The following is a 23,976-nucleotide window of genomic DNA, read 5'->3' on the forward strand; positions in this document are numbered from 1 at the left end:
CCAAAGCATCAGTTCTTCGGCACTCAGCTTTCTTTATAGTCCTACTCTCACATCCATACATGACCACTGGAAAAGCCATAGCCTTGACTAGACGGACCTTTGTTGACAAAGTAATGTCTCTGCTTTTTAATGTGCTGTCTAGGTTGGTTGTAACTTTTCTTCCAAGGAGTAAGCATCCTTTAACTTCATGGCTGCAGTCACCATCTGCAGTGATTTTGGAGCCCCCAAAAATAAAGTCTGACACTGTTTCCACTGTTTCTCCATATATTTGCCATGAAGTGATGAGACCAGATGCCATGATCTTTGTTTTCTGAATGTTGAGCTTTAAGCCAACGTTTTCACTCTCTTCTTTCACTTTCATCAAGGGCCTCTATGTTACTTTCTACAAAAAAAAAAAGCCTGATGAGATTTTGATTGGCATTGTATTGATTCTTTATTTTTTATTTTTTTTTTTAGTTACATTTTTTATCTTTAATACTGTTAAAATTTTTCCAGTTTTAATTGACATTTTATATAATTTTCAGGTGTACAACATTATAGTTTGATTTACATAGGCATGCATAAACAAACATATATATGGTAAATAATTATAATAGGTTCATCTAAAATCCACCTTTTCACATACATACAGTAAGAGGAATAAGAAGAGAAAAAATTATTTGTGATATGAACTCAGGATTTACTCTCTTAACAACTTTCCTGTTTTTCATACATCAGTACCTAGTACTTATTTAACTTATAACTGAAATTTTGTACTTTAAGCCATCTTCCTCCAATTTCCCCTCACCTCATCTTTCACTGCTAGTAACCACAAATTGGATTTCTTTTTGTGAGTTTAGGTTTTTTTGTTTGTTACTTTAGGTTCCATATGTAAGTGAGATCATATAGCCGTTGTCTTTCTTATTTCACTTAGCATAATACCTTCAAGTTTCATCCATGTTGTTACAAATGGTAGGTGCTTCTCATTCTTCTATGGCTGGATGATATTCTGTTGTGTATATGTGTGTATGTATATACACACATGCGAGCTCAGTATCCCAGTTGCATCTGACTCTTTCCAATCCCATGTTTTATAGCCCACCAGACTCCTCTGTCCATGAGATTATCTTAGCAAGAATATTGCAGTGGGTTGCCATTTCTTCCTCTACAGGATCTTCCCAACACAGGTATTGAACAGTGGTAAAGAATCTGCCTGCCAAGGCAGGAGTAACAGGAGATGCAGGTTCAATACCTGTGTATTGATTCTTTAGATCAGTTTGGAAAAATTGACATCATAACAATATTGAATCTTCTAATCCATTAACATTTTTATCTTTCCATTTATTTAGATCTTTAGTTTCTCAGCAATGTTTTATAGTTTTCAGTATTTAGGTCTTGTACATGTTTGTAAATTTATCCTTAAAGTTCATATTTTTGATATAATAAGTGATATTTTAAATTTTTTAAATTGCTTATTGCTATCTGTGTAGAAACACAATTTATTTTTGTTTTCTGATCTTGTATCCTGTGACTTTCTTAAACACACTTCTAGTAGCTTCCTTTTTTTTCTTCAGATTTTTTTAAGATTAAATTTCTTTAAACTTGCTATGTAGATAGTCTCAAATTATTTATATAAGACAGTTTTACTTCTTTTCAATATATAGGTCTTTTCTTTTCTTGGCCTACTGCACTGGCTAGAACCTCCTTGCACAATATTGAATAGAAGTGGTGAAAACAAATATCCTTGCTTTCCTGATATTAGGTGGGAAGTGCTCACACATCCTCCATTAATATGATGTGAGCTCTTGGTTTATCATGGATGTTCTTTTCCAGTTGAGGAAGCTTCCTTCTGGTTTTACTTTGCTGAGAGTTTTTCATCATATATGGGTATTGAGATTTTATGAATGCTTTTTGTTAATCACATGAACTGATCATATTATTTTTCTGTTTTGATGACTTAAGTTAGTGAATTATACTGATTTTTTTTTGTAAAGAAGAGTTTGTGTAGGATTACTTATTTATTCCTTGAATGTCTGGCAGATTACTCCAGTAATACCATCTGGGCCTGGAGTTTTCTTTGTGGCAAGACTTATATGACTCTGAATTTAATTTCTTAACATGAATTGCCCTGTATCAGTTTATTTCTTCTCGAGTGAACTTTCATAGATTGTATCTTTCAATGAGTTTACATATTTTATTCTCAATATCAAATTTGTTAGTATAAAATTATTTATAATATTCCCTTATTTATTTAACATGTGTAAGGTTTATAAGGATGTGTCCTATTCTCCAGATATAGGTAATTGGGCCTTTTTGTAATTTTTTTTTCCTGATTAGACTGATCAGAGGTTTAGCAACACTGTTGATCTTTTCAAGAGCTATACTGTGGTTTGGGTTTTTTCTTATTTCCTATTTCATTGATTTCCATGGCTTACTTAGGGTTTGACATTCTTTTTCTAGTTTCTCAAGGTGGAAGCTTAGATCCTTGATCTATTTTTGGCCACTGTTTCATTAATGAGATAGCTCTCTTGAGCTTCTGTGCTCTCTTGATTCTCCAGTTGCATATTTGTTAGATTTTTTGATATTGTTCCACAGCTCACATGTGGCCTCTTTTTTTTTTCTTCAGTCTTTTGTTTCCACCATGCTTAATTTTGGATCGTTTTCCTATGTTTTCAGCTTTATTAATGTTTTTTTCCAGTATATAATCTGGAAGAGATTATATATTCTTATATATGATATATAAGAGCAGTATATAATCTGCTCTTAGTCTCATTCAGTGTGTTTTTAATCTCAGATACTGTATTTTCATCTCTAGAAGTTCTGTTTGGGTTTTCTTATGTCTTTCATCTCTCTCATGTATTTTCTTCTACCTGCTTGAACATATGAGACATAATTATAACAGCTTTCTTAACAGACCTACTGCTGGTCTTATTTTCTGTGTCATCTCTAGATCTCTTTCTGGGTATTGATATTTTCTCCTTGTTATGGGTCCTCATTCCCTGCCCTTCATGCTTGCCTGGTAAATTTTGATTGGGTGATGGGGTATTGTGAGTTTTACATTGTGGAATGCTAGACTTTGTCTTAGTACTTTAGTGTTGGACTTCTTTCTAATACACAGTTAAGTTACCAGAGATCAGATGGATCCTTCAGTGCTCGTTTTTAAGGTTTGTTAGAGTGGGTCCAAAGCAACCTTTATTCTGTGACTAATTTAGCCCTGTTAGTAAAGCAGTATCTTTCTCTGGACTCTGCCTGATGCTCCACAAGGTCTTTCCACTTTGGCTGGTAAGGACACGAACTGTTCCCAGCTATGTGTGAGCTCCAGGAATTTATAGGCCTAATGCTTTTAGCATTTCTTTCCTGGCCCTGGTTAGTTTTATCCCATATATGCACAGATCCTAACACAGTTACAAACATTAGGAGCTCCCTCTGTAGATCTCTGGAGCTCTCTTTGCGAAGCTCCTTTCCTTCCAGTATTTTTCCCTATATATTCTCACTGCTCCAGTCTCCCTGAACTTTGTGTTCCAAGCTCAGTGAGACCACTGGACCCTGCTTCCCTTTTCTCAGGATCCATGACTACTTTTGTTACGTAATGTTTGAAAATTGGCTCTTCATAGGTTTCATTTGATTTTCTAGTTGTTTAACGGGGGAATCCTCATGCCTTCATTATTGCCAGAGCAGAAGTAAGAGCATACATATTAACATCAGAATAATCCTAGGTATATGAAATAGTTAAGGATGGAGGGGAGAAACCTTAAAAACTAGGAAAGAAATAGTTGTGAATAGGTATTCGCTCTTGGCAGGAAAAAATTTCTTGAGCATAAAAGCAGTGCAAGATCTCTTCATCATAAAAACAGAAATTAGGACTAGAGGGGAATTTCCTCAGCTTGATAAAGAGAATCTATGAAACCTACAGTTAATGTTATATTTAATGGTGAACAATGAGTGCTTTCTCCCTAAGATTGGGAACAGGCAGGGATGACTACTTTTATTCAGCATGGTGCTGAAAGTTCTAGGTAGTACAGGAAGAAAAGAAAAGGAAATAAAAGGCCTGCTTGCAGGTGACATGATGGTCTGATAGAAAACCCTGAGGAATCTATTTTAAAAGCTAAAACTAATAAATGAGTTCAGCAAGGTAGATAAACATACAGAAATCAATTGTATTTCTGTACACTAGAATGAACATGCTGGCGTTAAAATGAAAACTTTGTAATCATTCAAAAAAATGAATGATTTAGGTGTAAATTTCACAGAACATGTACAGGATTTGCATGCTGAAAAACCATACAACACTAATGAAAAAATGAAAGGTCTATTAATAAATAAATGGGGAGACAGACTGTGTTTTTCTCACTTGCATTCATTTCACATGCTAGCAATGTGATGCTCAAATTCCTTCAAGTTAAGCTTCAGCAGTATGTGAACAAAGAACTTCCAGAAGTACCAACTGGATTTAGAAAAGGGAGACGAACCAGAGGTCAAATTGCCGACATCCACTGGATCATAGAAAAAGCAAGAGAATTCCAGAAAAACACCTACTTCTGCTTCATTGACCACACTAAAGCCTTTGACTGTATGGATCACAAAAAACTGGAAAATTCTTAAAGAGATAGGAATACCAGACCATCTTACCTGTGGCTCTTGAGAAACCTGTATGCAGGTCAAGAAGCAACAGTTAGAACTGGACATGGAACAATGGATTGGTTCAGAATTGGGAAGAGAGTATGTCAAGGCTATATATTGTCATCCTGCTTATTTAACTTATATGCAGAGTACATCATGAAAAAATGACATGCTGGATGAAACACAAGCTGGAATCAAGATTGCCAGGAGAAATATCAATAACCTCAGATAATGCAGGTAACACCACCTTTATGGCAGAAAGTGAAGAGAAACTAAAGAGCCTCTTGATGAAGGTGAAAGAGGAGAGTGAAAAAGCGGACTTAAAACTCAGCACTCAAAAAACTAAGATCATGGCATCCTGTCCCATCACTTTATGGCAAATAGAAGGGAAAACAGTGGAAACAGTGACAGACTTTATCTTCTTGGGCTCTAGAATCTCTGTGGATGGTGACTGCAGACATGAAATTAAAAGATGCTTGCTTCTTGGAGGAAAAGCTGTGACAAACCTAGACAGCATATTATTTCTTGCTGACAAGTCTGTGTAGTCAAAGCTATGGTTTTTGCAGTAGTCACATACAGATGTGAAAGTTGGACCATAAAGAGGGCTGAGCGCTGAAGAATTGATCTGTGGTGTTGGGAGAAGATTTTTGTGAGTCCCTTCGGACTGCAGGGCTTCCCTGGTGGCTCAGATGGTAAAGATCTGCCTGCAATGCGGGAGACCCGGGTTTGATCCCTGGGCTGGGAAGATCCCCTGGAGAAGGAAATGGCAACCCATTCCAGTATTCCTGCCTGGAGAATCCCATGGACAGAGGAGCTGGTAGGCTACAGTCCATGGGGTCGCAGAGTTGGACACGACTTAGCGATTTCACTTTTACTTTGGACTGCAAGGAGATCAAATCAGTCAATCCTAAAGGAAATCAATCCTGAATATTCCTTGGAAGGACTGATGCTAAAGCTGAAGCTCTGATACTTTGGCCACGTGATGTGAAGAGCCAGCTCACTGGAAAGACTGATGGCTGGGAAAGACTGTAGCAATAAAAAGGAAGGGACTACTCATAAATGCAGCAGTTTGGATAAACTTCTAGATATGTTGAATTAAAAGAAACTAATTGTAGAAGGTTATTATGTCATGTGATTCTATTTATATAACAGTCTTGAAATGGCAAAATTATAGAAATGGAGGACAGACTAGTAGTTGCCAGAGGTTAAGGAGGGAATTAGGGGCAGGAGGGAGTAGGTGTAGCCATTAAAGGGCAATATAAGGGATCCTTGTGGTGATAGAAGTGTTCCTGTATACTGACTATATCAGTATTAACATCCTGTTGTGACATAGTGTATAGTTTTGTAAGGTGTTATCATTAGAAAAAACTAGATAAAGAGTACATAGGATTTCTGTATTTCTTATAACTACACATGAATCTACAATTAACACAAAATAAAAAAACTAAAAAAACAATGCAAGAAATTATAACGGAGAGGATACCATAACATTAAACTTACATGGTGTATATAAAATTTTTACTTTCTGTAGATCAGATAAGGTCGAAAAGTTTTCAGAACGAACACTAATTTAGAAAAATATTCGTAACAAATATGACTGGTAATCAGCAAAGAAGACGGTGTCTTTAATATATACAAAGTTCTACAAATAATTTAGGAAACACTGATCTCCACCTGGCTATGCAGTGCACAAAAGAAAAAAGTTCAACTGGCTACAAAACAGAAGAAAAATTATTTCATTCTCAGTAAGAATCAATGAAATGAAAAATGGAATGACTTCTTTCCTTCCGAACTGCACATCTTCTTTATATAACCTGTTCACAAATAAGGTAAAATTATTCTTATTTATTTTCTACCTACTACTTAGGTTTTGTTGAAATTATGTAGAGTTTTAGCTCCAAATGATTTATGTAGCTTTTAAAGATATTAGCCTTTTCTAAGTATTTAACAATGTCATTAAATTTCTAACCACATTGTCAATAATTATTTATTTTACATTGATAATTCTTACAGATTTCATTTTTTTACCACTTTCTTGTATATACTATCTTCTTTCTTTAATTTAAACTTTTGATTAATTTTTGTATCTGTCAGAATACTTTCTTAAGGTCCTCCTCCAGCTCCCCCAAAATAGAAGGGTGTGCTTTCTAAGTATTGGACCTAACCATTTTTCACCTTGATACAAATAATTTTTTGGATGGATATAAAATTATATGATCATTTTTTCCCCTTATAAGTCTGAAAACATTGCTTCATTCTCGACTTTCATTTGATGTTGAAAATGATAACTCTTATCCCAGTCTTATTCTTTTTCTCAGTGGGCAATCTGTTTTTGGTTAGCTAGTTTGTTTTCTGTCTGGAAATTTGTATTCTTTTTATACTTAAAAGTTTGAATTTGTAAAAGTTCATCAGCATATATCTGACTGTGTGTTAATGTATGGATTTTTCAAAGTATTTTTACCTAGCATTTATCCATCTGAAGACTTGGGACTTTATTTCAACTCAAGAATATTTTCTTATAATTTCTTTGATTATTGCTCCCATTTAATCTACTCTGCCCTCTCACTGTAGAATTGTAGTAATTCTAAGATTGGATCTTGGATAGGTCTTCTGTGCAGCTTATCTTTTTTCTCATAATTTCCATTTCTTTGTCATATTTATCTTTGAATTCTTGTCCAATTTATCTTGGACTTCTAATAATATATTAATTTGGTTCTCAGTCATGTCTATTTCAACCTACTCTTTTCTTCCTTATTCAGGTTAAAATTTTTTTGCTATTAGGATTTTCAGTTTCTGACAGCTCGTTCTTATATTCTGTTTGCTCCTTTTTTTTATATTGAAGCCTGACTGGTTTTATACATACAATAACCAGTTGAATATTACTGGAAATGTCAGTTAAAAGCTGATTGACCTTAACTTCTGTTTCCTGCATTGACTTTTTTAAGGGGCTCTTTACATAGTTTGCGTAGTTTGGTTCTAGTTTTGATCGGCTGACTTCCTTGTAGGACCAGTGAGTGTTTGTTTCTTGCTTATGTTTTAAGTTCCTGCGTAATCAGTACGTTGGTGGATATGGGCTACTCAAGTAGTTAAAATGTGAGTCACTGTTTAATTTTCTTCAGCAGGCTTCCCCATAATAAACCAAGGCAGATAGTCATGAAATTCCAACATTAAGCTTTGTTCTTGGTTTAGGGAGAAGGCAGAAACATGCCAGAAAACAGCCTTCATTCTTAAGCATTCAGTAGCTAGGAGCTAACTAGAAGTGGACTTCCCCAACCTCTGCCTTTGACCAGAGAGACTGTGAGGACCTTGGGTAGCTAAGCTCCAATGTCCCCAGCATAGTTAAACCTGGGAACTATAAGACTGCATTGGCGAGATTCTTGACACACTACTATAGTGCTGGTGAGGATGTGAGAAGATGGAGTTTTTTTATATCACTGGTAGGACTAAAAATTTATACCATTCTTCTGGAAAGTAATTTGGCAGAGTATAAAAAAGGCTTTTAAAATGTCCATCCTGTTTGGTCTAGTTTTCATATTTCTAAAATTCTATCTTAAAAAAACAGGGAAATGGACATGGATTTATATTCAGAGATCTTAACTAATATGAAACTTATAATGGAAAACTGGAAAGAATCTGAATGTCTTACAGAGGGGCATGGTAAATCGTGTCAGTTATGTAGCTGTATGATGATATTTTGTAGCCAACTTTTAAATGCCCAGTAATATGAAGAAGTACTCATGATATAATGTTGAAGGAAAAGAATCTGGGTACAATATTTTATGTACGGTATGATCCCTCTTTGTTAAAAAAGAGAAAAATATATGTTATCACTTGCAGTGATATAAAGGCCAGAGGTAGTACAACACATTGTTATCAGTGATGGATTCTAGGTGACTTGTTTTCTTTTCTAAAACTTGTCTGGGTTTTTCCGATTTTCTACAATAAGCCTGTGTGATTTTGACTTTTTTTTCCCCCCAATCATAAATGTTGTAAAAATGTGTCTCCACACTCTGCATGGCACCAAAAAAGACCCCTACTTTTCAGAATTTGTAGGCAAAAAAAAAAAAAAAGGTTTATGTTAGGGTTCAATTTGCCAATTATCATAATGTGCAAATGGGTTTTGAATTCTCTGGCCGAGCACGGCTGCTGGTGCCAGCACCGGCATATGAGCTCCAGCACGGCCCATCTGCTGCTTAGGCTCGGCTTGGCTGACACAGATTTATTTCATTTCATTCTTTAATTTGGCAACATTTTCTCTTTTCTCATTATCATTGCTGGGATTCGTTTTGTTTACCAGTTTGCTGTTTTCTTTTGTTCCCTGTCGTGAAGACGAAGAAGCCAACAATGGGAATCCTGTCTTCTCAAAATGCAGTCCTTGTCCTTGGGGATCTTGGGCATGTCTTGCTAAAGTGCTGTCTATTTCTGACACTTGCAAGCCATTTCAATTGTTTTGATTAGTAGAAGACTTTCTGGTGTATTTTTCAAAGAGCTCAACATTCCTTTCCTCCTCCCCCCCTCACACCCCGCCCCTGGGAAGCTTTGGAAATGGTTCCAAATAGAAATTATAAACATTAGCCTTGAGCTATGCTCTCTCCATCTGGTGTTTGGCACTTTTTTTTTTTTTAACTGAGGATCATGTTGTTTGTTTAATCTTCATCACTACTGCAGAAGCTTGAGGTGTGAGACTTACACTCTGCCCCAAGCACCCTGCACTTGAGAAGGGATTTTCAGCTGAATTGGTTTGTATTTCATAGAGCTGGTGGACAGTCAGCCGGATCGCCAAGAATTTGCTCAAGTGAAACTTGAGAACTGTTAGTTATCTTAGAGATTTCTTGAATGGATTTGTTGGGATAGGATGGCTGCTGCCTTGAGAAGCCTCTTTGAGCCTGACACTATTTATTTGGAAGAGACATTCTTTGTAAGACTTTGTGCTACTTTTTTCTCTAGGTTATCCCAAAGAGACTTATCCAATTTATGACCTTTCAGATTGCATCAAGCATAGGCAAGAAACAATTCTGGTGGATTACCCTGACTCAAAAGAGCCCTCTGCTGAAGAAATAGCTGAAAGAATGGGAGTGCTGGAAGAGGAAGAATCAGACCGTGTGGGTTGGGCAATGCCTACTGAGCCCAGAGCTCAGGAAGATAATTCTGTTACCTCATGTGACCCAGAGCCAGAACCATGTTCCTGCTGGTCTCCTGAAGAAGAGGATCCCGCCGTCTTGGCAGAGAATGCTGGATTTGGTGCAAACAGTTACAGTGAGCAGGAAGAAACCACTAACGAAGTGTGGCCGTATGACTTGAGAGATGAAGGGTCAGGCATCCGTGCAGATAGAGCAGATCCAGGTGGCATGCTGAGGAAGCGGCATCTCCAGGGTTTAGAGTGAGAACAGTCAGTCTAGGACCATTACTGGAGTCCCAAGGTGACCTTTCTCTCCTCTCTGATTTCATCCTTGGCCCTGTGCCCCGTACTTCATTCTCCGTGTTTAAGTATCACAGCCAATCAGGCCACTACCATGGATATCATGTATCCTTCCTGGTGCTTGCACACCTGTCACCTTATAAAACATCATAGAAATCAGTATGAACACAAGACAGCCTCCCTCTTTCTCTTCCTTCTTTGCTCCATCAGAGATTCAATCCACTGAGTAATTTCTGATCTATCATAATTACAGATGGGACCACTCAGGGCAGAGGTCTGACTCTCCATGTTAGAAGTAACAGATGGTTAACCTGTGATGAACATCAGATTACACATGATGAGGACTTAAGGTTGCAAGAGTGAAGATTTCAGGGTCTAAGGTGCCTTATTCTGTGGGCCCTGTGCAGGTTAGTGGTCTGCTGGGTTCAAGGAGAATATTTTGTTTGTGGGGATGGTGGGGCCAGAGCGGGGACTCTTGCCTGAGCTGAAGCCCCTTAGAGCGAGGGCCTCCTGAGGAACCCGTTACAGCGAGGGCCTTTTGCAGAGCCCCAAGGCTGCCTCAAACCTCCACCTTTCTCTGGCATAGAAGACTCTCACTGGCCTGAGAATGAGCCTAGAGGCTTGCTAGTAATAATAGTAGTAGTGTTAGTCACTCAGTTGTGTCTGACTCTCTGTGACCCCATGGACTATAGCCCGCCAGGCTCCTCTGTCCATAGAATTCTCCAGGCAGGAATACTGGAGTGGGTGGCCATTTCTTCCTCCAGGGTCGGGCTTGCCGGGAAACGGTTTTTCTCTAATAATGCCTGGATCTCTAGCTTCCTTTGTCCTTGTTCTGCTTAACAGAACTGCCAAACGTAGAAGCACCTTCATACCTCTCATCTTCCGTGGCTAGAGGAAGCTTGAGATAGAGACTTTAGTCCTTACCCTGTGGAGCCAAGGTTTGAAGCTTCAGGAAAGGCTGCTGAAGGGTGGAAGTCCTGCCATGAGATGCTCACAGGGCCAAGGAGTGTCTGACGGAGAGTAAACCCATGCACTGACAGGCAGTCCTTGCTTAGATGCCATTTCTGAATGTTGTGCCCTCTGGGAAATTTGTTCTTACAACAAATTAAAACAGAAACGAGGAGGATTGAACTTGTAGACCACGTGCTGCCCTTGGTCTAAGGACCTTGGACCCACACTATTGGGGCCCTGTATTGTAGGGACCCAATATAGCAGTGCCTGGGAACAGACCATGTGTTCCCTATTTGGATATCTGAGTCTGTTGAGAAAGTTAGGCAAAGTGGGAGGTATTAGGACAGGGAGGACTGTGACCAGACCCAGAGCGTAATTTCTGAGCTGCCATCTGTCATGTGTCTCCTTGAGGTAAGATGTATTCTGTATGGTAAGGATGAGTGAATTCAGTTTACAGGTAAGACCTGAGAGTTTCAAGAGGACATATTCCTGAGGACCACGAAATGTGGAAGACTTGAAAACTGAGCAGTCAAGTAAAGGTGGACTGGCTTTTAGAGTTCCACTATGCCTGGAATGAGCCAGAGGCCAAGAAAATGATTTAATAACTGTTAAAGCACGTGTAAGCATGCACACTGCCGTCACAGGCGCAGGACCAGATTAAGATGATGTGTCAGCTGGAGCTGTGCAGTGTTTGTTAATGACTTCAGACAAAAGTCAGTGAAGACTGAGTCCATAGGAAGCATATTGTGTCTCTCTGGAACGTTAGATTCACTTGTAGAGAAAGGAGTTTAAAATGTACTGAGAACAATCTAGATGTAATATAATGCTGAAGGTAAAAAATAATGTAGGTGCTGTTTTCTGTTTCGATAAATTATTTGCCATGTTCTTTCTCTCCATTCACAGTGGGGGGCTGATTTATGAGGAAAGTTCTGGGACTCTGGTTCAAGATTCTTTTTTCCTTAGGATATGATTCCCTTAGTAGAGGTGGATATTTGTTTCCTTCTGCTTATTCTCTCATTTATTCATCTTGCAGACCCCTGCTCAATTCCTGCCTTTGAAAGAAAAACGAATATGAGAGCCTTATCCAGTTTATTTTTTAAAATAAACTGAACTATAAAAGGGCTCAAGATGGTGAGTTCTGCAGGCAGAGAAATATTGGTCACAGTCCCAAGTAGAATCTGGCCAGCTCCTTAACCCTGAGAACTTTGGCTTTCTCATCTCTGAAGCTGGGGAGCCAGAGTCCAGGTCTTTACAGGGTATGAGGATTAAATCACAGTTATGGAGATTAAGTGAAATCATCAGTGCCTATAAAACAACATTGGTCCTATCTCATATAGGATAACCACTCAGCAAGTGGTAGCTACTTTATTGTGCAAGATTTTATGCTATAATTGAGATACGGACCCAAATCCATATGAGCACAAAGGAAGAAAAAGTCACTTTTCCTAAAGTACTTCCAAGAAACTCCAGAGGAGATGGGTCTTGAGGGATGCTATGAACTTCTCCAGATGTGCAAAGAAGAGAAAGGATACAGTTGGCAGAAAGTGGTGGCAGGGCAGTGGGTGTGAAAGTAAATGGATGTTCAGGTATTTTGATATTTGAGGCTGGTATGTAAGGTGTCACATAACCAACTCTTTATTTGGAATGTTCATCTCTGGAGGAAATTGGCTTGTAGAAACAGTTCTGCCCCAAGTACTGAGACCTCATGATGATTCTTGCTGCGCTGATTCTTGGTGGGCTTACAGGAAAACATTTATGTATTTATATTTTTAAAAATTTACTTTTCAGTCATTTCAGATTAGGCAGTCCTTTTTGGATTCTTCAGAATTATGTTATTCTTCAGGGATGAGATTATATGTGTATGTACAGTCCAGGATGACCAAAGTCCTGGGCCCGGTATTTGTCATCTCTTTTCTCCTGGTCTTCATTTCTCCAGAACTGATCTGGGCTGAGAACCTGATCAGTCCCCTGGGACTAGGTCTGCAGTGACTCTTGGGCGCCATGGCAGAGCAGAGAGTCACACCTCTGGGGTCAGATAGTTGGCCTAGGAAGTAACTGCATCTCGTGGGGCCGTGCTTAGTAACTCGGGCGGGTGGTCTGGCCTGGAGATGCCCCTCCCTGGTCAGACCAGGCACACGAGGAGAGCACCTCCTGAGCGCCAGGACTGCTGCTGTGCGAGCTCGGGAGCCAGGGACAGAGCGCTGCAGTGAGAAGTGGAGGCCGTGTGGCCTCTGGAAGAGATGCCTGTGAGCACCCCATGCGCCTTCCCTGGCCTGGGTCATCCAGCGACTTACAGTCCAAACTGGGACAGTTTAGGAAAACGGAGCTTAAATAATAATTACACCAGGATAATAGCTGTCAACCAGGACTCTCCATGGACCCTGTCCAGAGCTGTTGGAGATCATCTTTAACCTGATCACTAAACCACAAAAATCCTCTTTCCTTTTTTCATAGTAGTGTGCTGCAAATGCTATTTCCCAGAGGCAAAGCCACGGAGAGAGGCCACAGTCCAGGTAGGTTCTTGATCTGGGGTAATAACCAACACTGCTCATGACCACATTAAATTCCCTCAACCCAGACTATATTCCAGAGGAAAATCGAATGCTTCAGCGACCCGGAAAGCAGGAAAACAAAGTGTCACAGACTTTGCCTTGATGATTTTCATACAGCTCTTTCTAAAATGTACCTAATGTTAGGTTTTTCCTTTCCCATTTTCTTATACACATTAAATAGGCCAAATTTCTTTTCCTTAGATTATTCCTTAACTTCTCTAAGAACCAGTTTCCTCAGTTTTGAATTGGGAAGCTCTCCCCTGGTGGCTCAGACGGTAAAGTGTTTGCCTGCAATGCGGGAGACCCGGGTTCGATTCCTGGGTCAGGAAGATCCCCTGGCGAAGGAAATGGCAATCCATTCCAGCACTCTTGCCTGGAATGGGGTCGCAGAGAGTCAGACACGACTGGGCGACTTCGCTTTCACTTTCCCCTTGCAGAGCTGTTGGGATGAAGTGAGAGGCTATGTATAGCATCTGTCCAGGGTAGCCTGTGTTGGGTGCTGAGGCCAGTGCCATCAACAGCGTAGCATTCACCAAGTTCCTGTGCTGCCGGGCTGCTGGACTTGACGCTCCAAGGCTAGCCTGACTGCCAGGAATGGTCCAGAGCCCAGGTCCTGCAGTCACTGGGTGACTTCAGTTTTGAAGTCAGGTCTGGTCTACCTAGGACCAGACCTGTAGCTGTCAGGCATAACTGCAGCCTCCCTTGCTCCTGACACATCTGCCACAGGCTGAAAAGAAAATTCCCAAGCGTGTAGCATGTCCAGGTTTTGTTTAAACAGGTTGGGCTGCTCTGAATGTGGCTAGAGGAACCCAGTGGCTGGGTCTTCATGTTATTTCTACCACTTTGGCCTTCCCCGCCTTTTCTCAGCTCCACAGCCCTATGTGTGTTCCTCTGGGCCAGGCCCACAGGGTTTACTAGGAAGCAGCAGCCCGCTCTTCCGGCTGGCACAGCTGAGCCTGCAAAGGATGCGCTTAGTGCCTCCTGTCCTTACCCTTCCTTCCAGCCCTTCCTAGCCCTCTGCGTGTGGGGTCCTGACCATCTTTAAACTTGAGGAGCACAGCCAGAGGGAAGACAGTTTCCTCCCACAGGTGACTGTTTCCAAACCAGCTATGATCCCCATGTTACCACCACCCTCCTGCCCTCCCCGGAGGCTCTTAGGGCAGAAGGAATGAATGATGCAGAAAAAAACTTCTAGGTAAGAAACATGGTTTTTCTTTGATAGGGGGAAAAAAGTGCACAGCAGTGTTGAAACAGTTCAAGTTTAATTTGTTGATATATGGTCTGTACTTAGACAAACATTAAAGTTCTACAACATACATAATAATGTGAACATGGGAAAATACCAACTTTGTCATTGCACATACCAATAAATAAATACATTTGCTCCAGAATACCAAAGAGTTTATTCCAAAAATCACTTAATAAAAGCACAGTTTTGCAAGTTTATCTAAAACTCGATAATTTTGAACAAAAATAAAATGTCTGACCACTCCAAAATAGGAAAAGACAATCTTGTGCAGACAGACACACATTCTAGGCGTTATGCAAACTGGCTAATGCACGCTCTCAACAAGAGAAGTGTCACCGTTCTAAGTCCCCTTTGTCACCAAATGCAGGACTAAAGAGGCCAGAGTTGGGCTTCCCTTTCTACGTCACTCTGTTACTCTCTAGGAAACTCTGGATCTCGGCCTAATCTCCAGCTCAGCCTGGATCTTGAGAGGGAAGCAGGGAGGAACAGGAGAACAGAAGAGGAAAGAGGTGTCACATCCTTCTCAGGAAAGGAAAAAGGCACAGTGATGAGCCAGAAAGTGATGAGCAAGGACCAACTTTCATTCACCCCGAATCCAACCGCAAGCTGCCATAGTCTAACCTCCTCATTCTGTGAGAGAACAGATCTAGAAAAATCCCATGGTTTGCCCAGAATCACTTGATTACTAAGTGCAGTAGTGCTTTCTGTAGGAACCAACTTGCTTCTCAACATGGCTGGAAAATTCAAAAACCAAACCTGTCCCTAAACATTTGTTGGACTCCCCCCCATATCCTGAGATGAAAGAAAACTGCAAAACTAGAGGCATGGAAGGACGGATGACCAATACACTCAAACTTAAGAGCCCACAGTCTGGCCTGTTCTGGGGGCTGCTCCAGTTCTACAGGCCAGGGCCCAGGGCAGCATAGGGTCCCGGCGCTGGGCCCTGAGTGCCAGGGAGTCAGGCCCCCCTTAGTGCTGGGCATCAGAGCAAGCAGCCTCCTTCAGCTCTCTGGAAACGTGTTCTCTGAGCGCCCCCTGGCATCCTGAGGTGACAGGGCTATCTCAGCTGGGGTAAGGAACGGTAGAGAAGGGAAAGCTGGAAAAGCCGGGGACCCCACCTTGGAGATGGAATTTGTGCTTGCGTTAACAGAGCCGTGGACACGGCCAGCCCACCCACCCCCCTACCTGCTGTAAGGAAAGCACAGGCATCTTAGTTTGAAATCATCACTGTGGCTTAAGAACTACCTCTGAATATTCATTTAGAGGTAAATGCCCCACTACTTCCAGAGGGGAGAAAAAAAAAAAAATCTGCTTCTACAGTTTTGTCCCTTCTTCTCACTGCAGGAGGCAGGCCCCAAAGGTTCTCTTCTAGCCTGTGATGATAACATTCCTTGGCTTCTACCACCTGTCCTAAGCATGGGTCTGGACCTCACATGCTCGTTCTGAATTAGTGTCATGATTTTTAAGGCACATTCAACTAGAATAAGTTCAAATTCATCTAAAGCACGCATGCCACACACCAGTTTCTCCAGGTAATTACAGAATGGAAACTGAGGAACTGAACTTTTCTGGATAGCATCTTCCCAGTAAGAACCTCCGGAGAAGGAGTTGGTACTTCCCCAGGTACGCTTTCTGATCAAAGGGCGTGAAATGAACAGAATCCACAGGTGATCACAGCTACATCCTCATTCCTTTCCTATTCATCCACAGAAATATGATCATAATAGGAAACCTTAATTGATTGTTCACCGATTGCTCTTGGCCCCAAATACACAGAGACAAAGAGATAGACAGAGCACCTTAGAGCCAGAAGGAAAGGAAAGCCAGGACTGGAGAAGAGTTAGGGATGTGAGTCTTCCTGCTCTGCAGAACTGTGTGGGGGCAGAGACGGGGGGTGGCCCCAGGGGGAGCTGGCAGCAGGAGCGGTTACGGAGAGCTGCCTGAGGCCCCAGCCCCCCAGCTCCCCTGGGGCATGCCTGTTCCAGCGCTAAGTTCCCTGCCCAACCAAGGACCATCTGGGCAGTGGGTGCGAAGGGCAAGGACTCTTACCATGGGAGAGACTGAGCCCAAGTGGTCTCCAGGGGTCCCAACAGCTTTAGGAGTCTGGGCCCATGGTTAAGGAAAACCAGCATCACCCAGAATGGGGTCTTAGGAAAGACCTTGTGAGGCTGGGTCTCCAGCAGGTGATGAGTGCTCTTGCCTGTCACTCAGTACCTAACAGAGTTTTGTTGTTGAGCTACCCTTTGCCACGCCCAGGCTGGAACCCTCAGGCCACACTCCCGACCCTAACGAAACACCCATCAACCCATCCTCTGTGTACTGGAGGAGTAAGCAGGCGACACGCTTTCCATTGTACGTCTGATGAATAATACACTCTGCCACCAGGATCCTCCCTCTCACAAAGATCCAGAATCAACCTTTCTACCTTAAAATCACTGACCCAGAAAAACAGCTTGACTAGACATTAGACGTCATCTAGCTTCTGTCATTCCAAATGTCAGCGGGTCTCTCTTCTCAACGTCAAGACAGGAAGAGCCAGAAAGGAGAACATCACAACAGTATTTCCCTGGGAAGTGGACCTGCTCCAGGACAGAAAGTTCCAGTGCCCTCAAGAAGGCCCCAAGTCAGAGTGGTCTAGGTACCAGACCATGTTGACAACCAGAGATGGATGCCCCGGGTGTGGCTAGGTCCCTGCTAGGACAGGAGGCCTCGCTTTAAGCACTCAACACGTGAAAACCTAGATTCCCAGGGAACGCGAACATCCTAGTTCCACTGAAGTCAGAACAGCTCCACCACCTCACTCAGGGCCTTGCTAACATGTTTGAAGCACGACTTTTAAAAAACCCAACTTCTGTGTAGTCTTTCCAAGCACAGCCATCTACTCTGAAGTGAGGAACGAGTCTCGCTCGCTTCCCACTGATTCCTCATCTCCACCTGGGCCCGCAGCCTCTGTCAAGGTGAATGACACAGACGCAAGCGTTCCCAAGTCTGCAGCGTAGACGGTGCCTTCCAAGGAGGAGGGTGGCAGAGGGAGAGGTCGGGCCACTCACAACCACCTATCACAGCTGGATAGAAAACCGGGCTGCAGCCTTGCTGAAGCCTGCCCTCGGGGCGGGGGGTGGGGCTGGGGCAGACACACACCAGTCCTGATCAGACCGACGTGCAGAATCAGACAGCTTTCAGCAGGGAACTGCCCGGTTTCCCGCTGAAATGGCCTAGGTCTCACCACCTCTTGACATTTCTAAGTCTGGAATCAGGTGCGTGGGCATGCATATTGTGCCCCAGGAAGGCCAAAGACAGCAGTTTTTTTGGAGGAGGGTGGGAACAAGGAAATGAGCTAAAATCCAAATTCTGCCCTTAATCAGCCAGGTGACCCCAGGCAAGTCCATCTTCTAGGTGATCTCTAAGGGTCGCCACCTCTGACCCCTTGTGGTTCTAACATGTCTCCTGCTCCCCTCACCCTTTCCCATTCCCAGCTCACAACTACACACACGCCCTCAGTGGCCACAGCCTAGGCTTTACTGCAGGGAGCTGGGGCACAGGCAGGAGCCCCAGGTGCACCTACCTGTGTGTAGTCTGGGGCTGGCATCCTGGGGTTCCCTGGGTCAGCTGACAGGGCTCCTGGACAGCCCTGGCCCACGTGCCACCTGTATGCTCAGCCCGTATGGATCCTACAGACCCCACCCGCTAAGACATTTGGCCTTGGGGGCCGGCCTCCTGCCGCCTCTGCGCGCACAAAGAAATCCTAGAGAAATCAAATGAGCCCCAACCGCAGGCCGCCAGCCAATTCCCACAGCCACAGCCGGGCCCTGCAACCCTGACAGGGGCCTGCCCCTCACCTTTCCACCCCAATTCTTCCCAGGCCCGGTGGAGGCCAGCTGACGCTCGAGGACTTTCTGCAGTTGTAAGAGCGAGGCTCGGCTACCCAAGCCTGTGCTATGTAAAGCTGATGGGCCCCAGCACTCACATGCTCTCTCACACACACACACTCACACACTCACCAAGCCCTGTACTGCTGGGGCCCGTGATCATCGGACCCCGGGCTGAGTGGCCGCTGGGCCGCAGCAGCCCTGCCTGTGCTTCTCGACCCCTCTTCACGCCTCTCCTGCTGAAGGGGCTGCTCCGCTTGGCAAACAGGACTGCAGCAGGACACTAACCCGAGAGTGGGGGCACAGAAAGGATCTGTGCTGGTCCCCTCATGCCCCCCACTCCTCTGCTTGGCAGCAAAGGCAGAGGAGCCCGTTCCTGGATGGCCAGCCCGGGCCCACCGAGAGCCGAAGGCTCACCTGGCAGGGGGCCTATGTACAGGGGTCGGTGGGGCTGCTCCACAGGCAGGCGGGCAGCGCCACTCCAGGCTGGGCCGCCCCAGAGGGCACGGGGCGGCCTCTACTCGCACGCCAGCTTGCTGTCGAAGCTGGACAGGGCAATGGCGAAGGCCTGCAGCGCGCACAATGGGTAGTTGTAATCCATGGTGAACACGTCCTCTGCTACGCGGCCAAACTGCATCACGATGTAGTCCGCTGGAGCCAGGCAGAAGTGAGGGCAGAACAGGGATGCGGAAGCACAGACGGACACCCACATCATGAGAGGGAAGACAGAAGGCCAGAAGCAGAGATGCCAAGAAGATCCCAGAGGAGGCAGAGCACAGATCGAACGGGAGCAGCGGCAGGAGAGAGCAAACAGGTGACAAGACGCAGACACAGCAGGAGAGGGGGAGGGAGAGGGGAGGCCATTCAGAGGGTGCCCCACGCCTGAGACTCTGCCGCACGCACAGAATCCCGGGTCAGGGCTCCAGAGGAGGCTTTTCCAGGGCCTCCCAGTCATTAAGGTCACAAAGCCCTCTACTAACCCAATAACCCATAGTCCTTAAACTTAGCTCTACAGGCAGGACTGAGTGGGCTGAATCCCGAGTTAAGGGCCCCGGTGTCACGCAGTCATGAGTCAGGGCAGAAACACTCACGGTCATTGCCGTGGATGATCTGGAAGTTCTTCACCGAGGCCTGAGTGACGCGCCCGTGGAAGTTGAGTACGTAGGACTGCGTGTCGTCGTTCCAGACGGGCGTCTTGTTTTGCAGTTCAATGATGCTCTCTGTGTTCTTGTTCTGCCAGCGTGCTAGCAGCGTCTCATGCTCCTGGGAGGGCAGCCTCAGCTGAGCCAGGCCCAGGCCTCAGCCCCATAACCACCCCAGAGAGTGATCTGCCCTGGGGTGGGGGTCCTTAGATCTCCCCACGACCCCCAGGGCTTCTCATACTGTTTACACATGTACACCCGCTGGAGCTGTGCCCTCAGAAGTGCGTGCAGAGGCTGGGAGGAGGGGGAAAGCAGGTGGGGTGGGTGGAAACTCACGTTGCGGGGCCGGATGGAGACTCTCTCATGAACCATGGTCATGCCTGGGACAATCACACTCATCTTCCGAGGCCCCTTAAAACCTAAGACGTTTGTCTCCTGGGAAAGAGAGAAGCTCGCTCAATACTGGCCATCTGAAGATGCTACCTACCTGCTGGACAGACTGGAGGAGCAGATAGAGATGAGCTAGTCAATCACCACTCGAACGTACAGGAGGCATCTATAAACTTACCGTGTCCAGAATTGGCTCCTTAATCTCCACTCTGCCCAAACAAGCTGCTCTTACCATCTTCCTCGCTCCAGTGAATGACATCTCCATTCTTCCGTCTGCTCCCCTACCTGGAGTCCTAACTTAACTCCCCCCACCCTCACATACCACTTCTAACCCATCAGCAAATGCTGCCAGCGCTTCCTTCAGGTTACACTCAGAATTCAACCACTTTTCAACCACCACCATCTCTCAGCAAGAGCACAGGACCAGCCCGTAGCTGGACTCTTCATTTCCTCAGCCCCCGCCCCACCTCCTCGTCATCTGTTTTCCACACAGCGCTGAGCAGTCCTGGTGAGTCAGGTCATTCTTCTCAGTTCACTCAGAGTAACTGAGTCTCAGTCAGAGCACGGTCTTACCTCGTGCTGCAAGGCCTCATGAAATACGGCCCCACCACCCCCTCTCTTCACCACCTACTCTCTGCTACCTTCGCTGCCCTCCTCCTGCTCCCCTGACACACCAGCGTTTTTGCTCACCATCTCCTCAACACCTGCACAGTTGGCGCTCACTTCCTTCTGGCCTTTACCCAAACACTACCCCAGTGAGGCCCTCCCACCATCCTTCCTAAAAGAATATTCATAGCCCTCTTCCGGTGTGCTGCGGTTCATGAGGTCGCAAAGAGTTGGACATGACTGGGCGACTGAACTGAACTGAGCCGTCTTCCTGCTTTATCCTTCTTCAGTTCAGTCGTTCAGTCATGTCCGACTCTTTGCGACCCCAAGGACTGCAGCACACCAGGCCTCCCTGTCCATCACCACTCTCAGAGCCTACTCAAACTCACGTCTATTGCGTCAGTGATACCATCCAACCATCTCATCCTCTGTCATCCCCTTCTTCCGCCTTCAATCTTTCCCAGCATCAGGGTCTTTTCAGATGAGTTGGTTCTTCACATCAGGTGGCCAAAGTACTGGAGTTTCAGCTTCAGCATCAGTCCTTCCAATGAACATTCAGGACTGATTTCCTTTAGGATCTCCTTGCAGTCTAAGGGACTCTCAAGAGTCTTCTCCAACACCACACTTCACAAGCATCAATTCTTCAGTGCTCAGCTTTCTTTATAGTCCAATTCTCACATCCATACATGACTACTGGAAAAACCATAGCTTTGACTAGACGGACCTTTGCTGGCAAAGTAATATCTCTGCTTTTTAATATGCTGTCTAGGTTGGTCATAGCTTTTCTTACAAGGAGCAAGTGTCTTAATTTCATGGCTGCAGTCACCATCTGCAGTGATTTTGGAGCCCCCCAAAATAAAGTCTCTCACTGTTTCCATTGTTTCCTCATCTATTTGCCATGAAGTGATGGGACCAGATGCCATGATCTTAGTTTTCTGAATGTTATATAACTGTTCTATAGCTTCCCCCCGCCCAGTCAGGATTCAAGTCCCAGAAGGGTATATCTTTGTTCACTACTGTCTCTCAGTGCCTCAAATGGCACCTGGGGCTAAGTATCACCTGAGAGATTCAGACTGCCTCCCCAGAGCTGACCAGCAGGTGGCACCATTGGATCATATGAAACAGCTATGAAGTCCCAAGCTAATGGTATCCCTCATTTTGAAATGAGATGGAGAAATTCCTTGTGTTTGTAGCCCAGTTCGGTATCTATGAGCTGTGTGACACTGGCAAGTGGCCCAACCTCTGATCTTCAGTTTCCTCATCTATATAATAAAGAAGATAGGCTCGAGCTCTTAGGTTGAATATTCAGTGAGATTATGCAAAGGGCTTTACAGTCCATTTAGGACCTGAATACTGGAGGGAAGACGAGGGTTGTGCCAACATGAACCCAGGCCTCCTGCCTCCTCCTTCCCAGGAGGCATCCGGGCTGGGCTGCAGAGAGGCAGGCCTAGTTCCCAGAACTTGCCAGGCAGGTGGTGAGCTGTGTACTGTCCCAGGCAGGGGCCACTCCACTGCCCTCCTTGTCTGCCCACAAAAGCGGATGGAATAGGCCACAGGCAGGTAGCAAGTCCTGAGTGTCATGCCTAGCTCGAAGCCCAGAGACCCAGAGCCCCCGGACTCACGTAGCAGACAGCAGCCAGCTCCTGACGCAAGGTTCCACTTTCCAAAGTAGAGGCTGATGCTTTCTGAGGGTTGACTCCATTGTCATACACGGTGAACTTGGTGCCCATGAGGTTGGACCTGAAGGACAGACACAATCATTGTAAGGTCATGCATGACCTGTCCCTGGCAGGGAGTAGCTCAGAGGCTATCCTAGGGGAGGAAGACTGGAGAGGACCTTTGTGACCTTTGTGGGCAGAGAGCAGCGGACCTGGGGACACACTGTTCACAGAATCATCTCAGAAGGCGCTTCATGGACAGAAGGCCTCGACTTGCTCTGAGTTTAATCAAAGGGCATCTCAGCTGAGTTCAGGGAAATCAGAGTTCCACAGAAGGTCTCCCTGGAGGAACTGGGGTGGCCCCCCTCATGGAAGGTGAGCCACCACAGGGGCACCTGGCAAGACTGCAGAGGGATCTCAGCACCCCATGGAGGGTGGAGATGATCCGCTCTGTCCCGTCAGCCTGGGAGTTACGGTCCAGCCCCACCTCCAGCTCTAAGCTTGATTTATGCTCCTGAATCTGCCACACTTCCTAGCACACCCTCCCTCCCCTGAGGCCCAGCTCAGAGCCTTTGCCCCACCCCAAGGTTGCTTCCTCTTCCCTCAAGGGCTCACTCCTGCCCCTTGGCACTGACCATGAGACCAAGGCGGCTCTTCCAGGGTGGCCTACATCATCCCTGACATCCTGGAGTTTGATTTGCCCTCCTAGTGGGCCTGCGCCCCCTCTGCCTGGGAGCAGCTTAGGGTAGGATGACAGGCTCATCTCCAAATCTGGCTCAAAGCTAGCACAGATCTGAGCTTGCGGTTGATCTGATGGACAGAGGACCCTGGGAGAGGATCCGATGCTCGACCTCCTTCAGGGGCAGCAGCTGCCCTCTACAGAGCCTGCCCCACCCCCGCTGGCCTCCTGGGGACGTGCTGGTACCGCAGTTTCCCGATGTAGCTGTCCCCTCCTCTAGACAAGTCTGTAGGGTCCACGGAGATGAGGTAATTGGAAGTTTTACTCTTCTTTCTCTTCCTTCCCGCCAGGAGGAACACCTTGGGGAGTGGAGCCAAGTTATGCATGTTCCAGGCCCAGCCTCCAGTCCACACGCAATCCCAGGACCACTCACACACCCTCACTCACACAAGCAATCCCCTCGCTTCAGCTCTTGAACATACACGTTTGCACACATGTGCACCAACGGGGCACACAGGCTTCTGTCTCTTTGGGGGAACTGGCAGGTCAGTGCTGGAGCTGAGGCTTCCAGTCCCACTCCAGCCCAGGACTTCAAGCCCACAGGATGAAACGGCACGTCCAAGCCAACCTCACCTTCTTCCCGTCCTCACGGTCCAGGTGCAGGAAGTAGGTGGGGTACATGCCCCGGTCCATGCCCTTCTTGTCCCGTGTGATGCGGCACTTGATGGTGATCCCCTGGGGGGCTGGCCTTAGGGCAAACTCTTCGAGATCCTGGACCTCAACATCCACCGATGGCTCGGGGGCTGTGGGGCTGGGGGCCGAGGCTGCCTCCTTCCAAGGAGAGAGGAGGAGCCTGAGGCCC

The 23,976-nt window shown here is 45.2% G+C and overlaps 2 protein-coding genes across 14 annotated transcripts in view; one reads left to right on the forward strand and one right to left on the reverse strand.

Annotated features, from left to right (window-relative positions):
• Positions 1–14,912, forward strand: part of RIC3 (RIC3 acetylcholine receptor chaperone) — a 59,081-nt gene extending 44,169 nt beyond the window's left edge. For 4 of the 6 annotated variants that reach the window (XM_012095822.5, XM_004016178.6, XM_027979409.3 and 1 more), the window contains one exon: positions 9,547–14,912. In XM_012095822.5, the coding sequence (XP_011951212.3) occupies positions 9,547–9,983 (437 nt within the window). In that variant the 3' untranslated portion in view covers positions 9,984–14,912. The remainder of the gene's footprint in view (positions 1–9,546) is intronic. The other 2 variants (XM_012095823.5, XM_042233090.2) reach the window with 1 other exon arrangement.
• The window catches only part of TUB (TUB bipartite transcription factor), a 67,558-nt gene continuing 58,348 nt past the window's right edge, over positions 14,767–23,976 (reverse strand). For all 8 annotated transcript variants that reach the window (XM_060399352.1, XM_060399356.1, XM_060399353.1 and 5 more), the window contains 6 exons: positions 23,748–23,945; positions 23,361–23,473; positions 22,400–22,517; positions 20,118–20,216; positions 19,731–19,902; positions 14,767–19,290 (listed from right to left, as the gene is read on the reverse strand). In XM_060399352.1, the coding sequence (XP_060255335.1) occupies positions 19,157–19,290; positions 19,731–19,902; positions 20,118–20,216; positions 22,400–22,517; positions 23,361–23,473; positions 23,748–23,945 (834 nt within the window). In that variant the 3' untranslated portion in view covers positions 14,767–19,156. The remainder of the gene's footprint in view (positions 19,291–19,730; positions 19,903–20,117; positions 20,217–22,399; positions 22,518–23,360; positions 23,474–23,747; positions 23,946–23,976) is intronic.

This window comes from Ovis aries, chromosome 15 (genome assembly GCF_016772045.2).
Source record: "Ovis aries strain OAR_USU_Benz2616 breed Rambouillet chromosome 15, ARS-UI_Ramb_v3.0, whole genome shotgun sequence".
Lineage (NCBI taxonomy): Eukaryota > Metazoa > Chordata > Mammalia > Artiodactyla > Bovidae > Ovis > Ovis aries.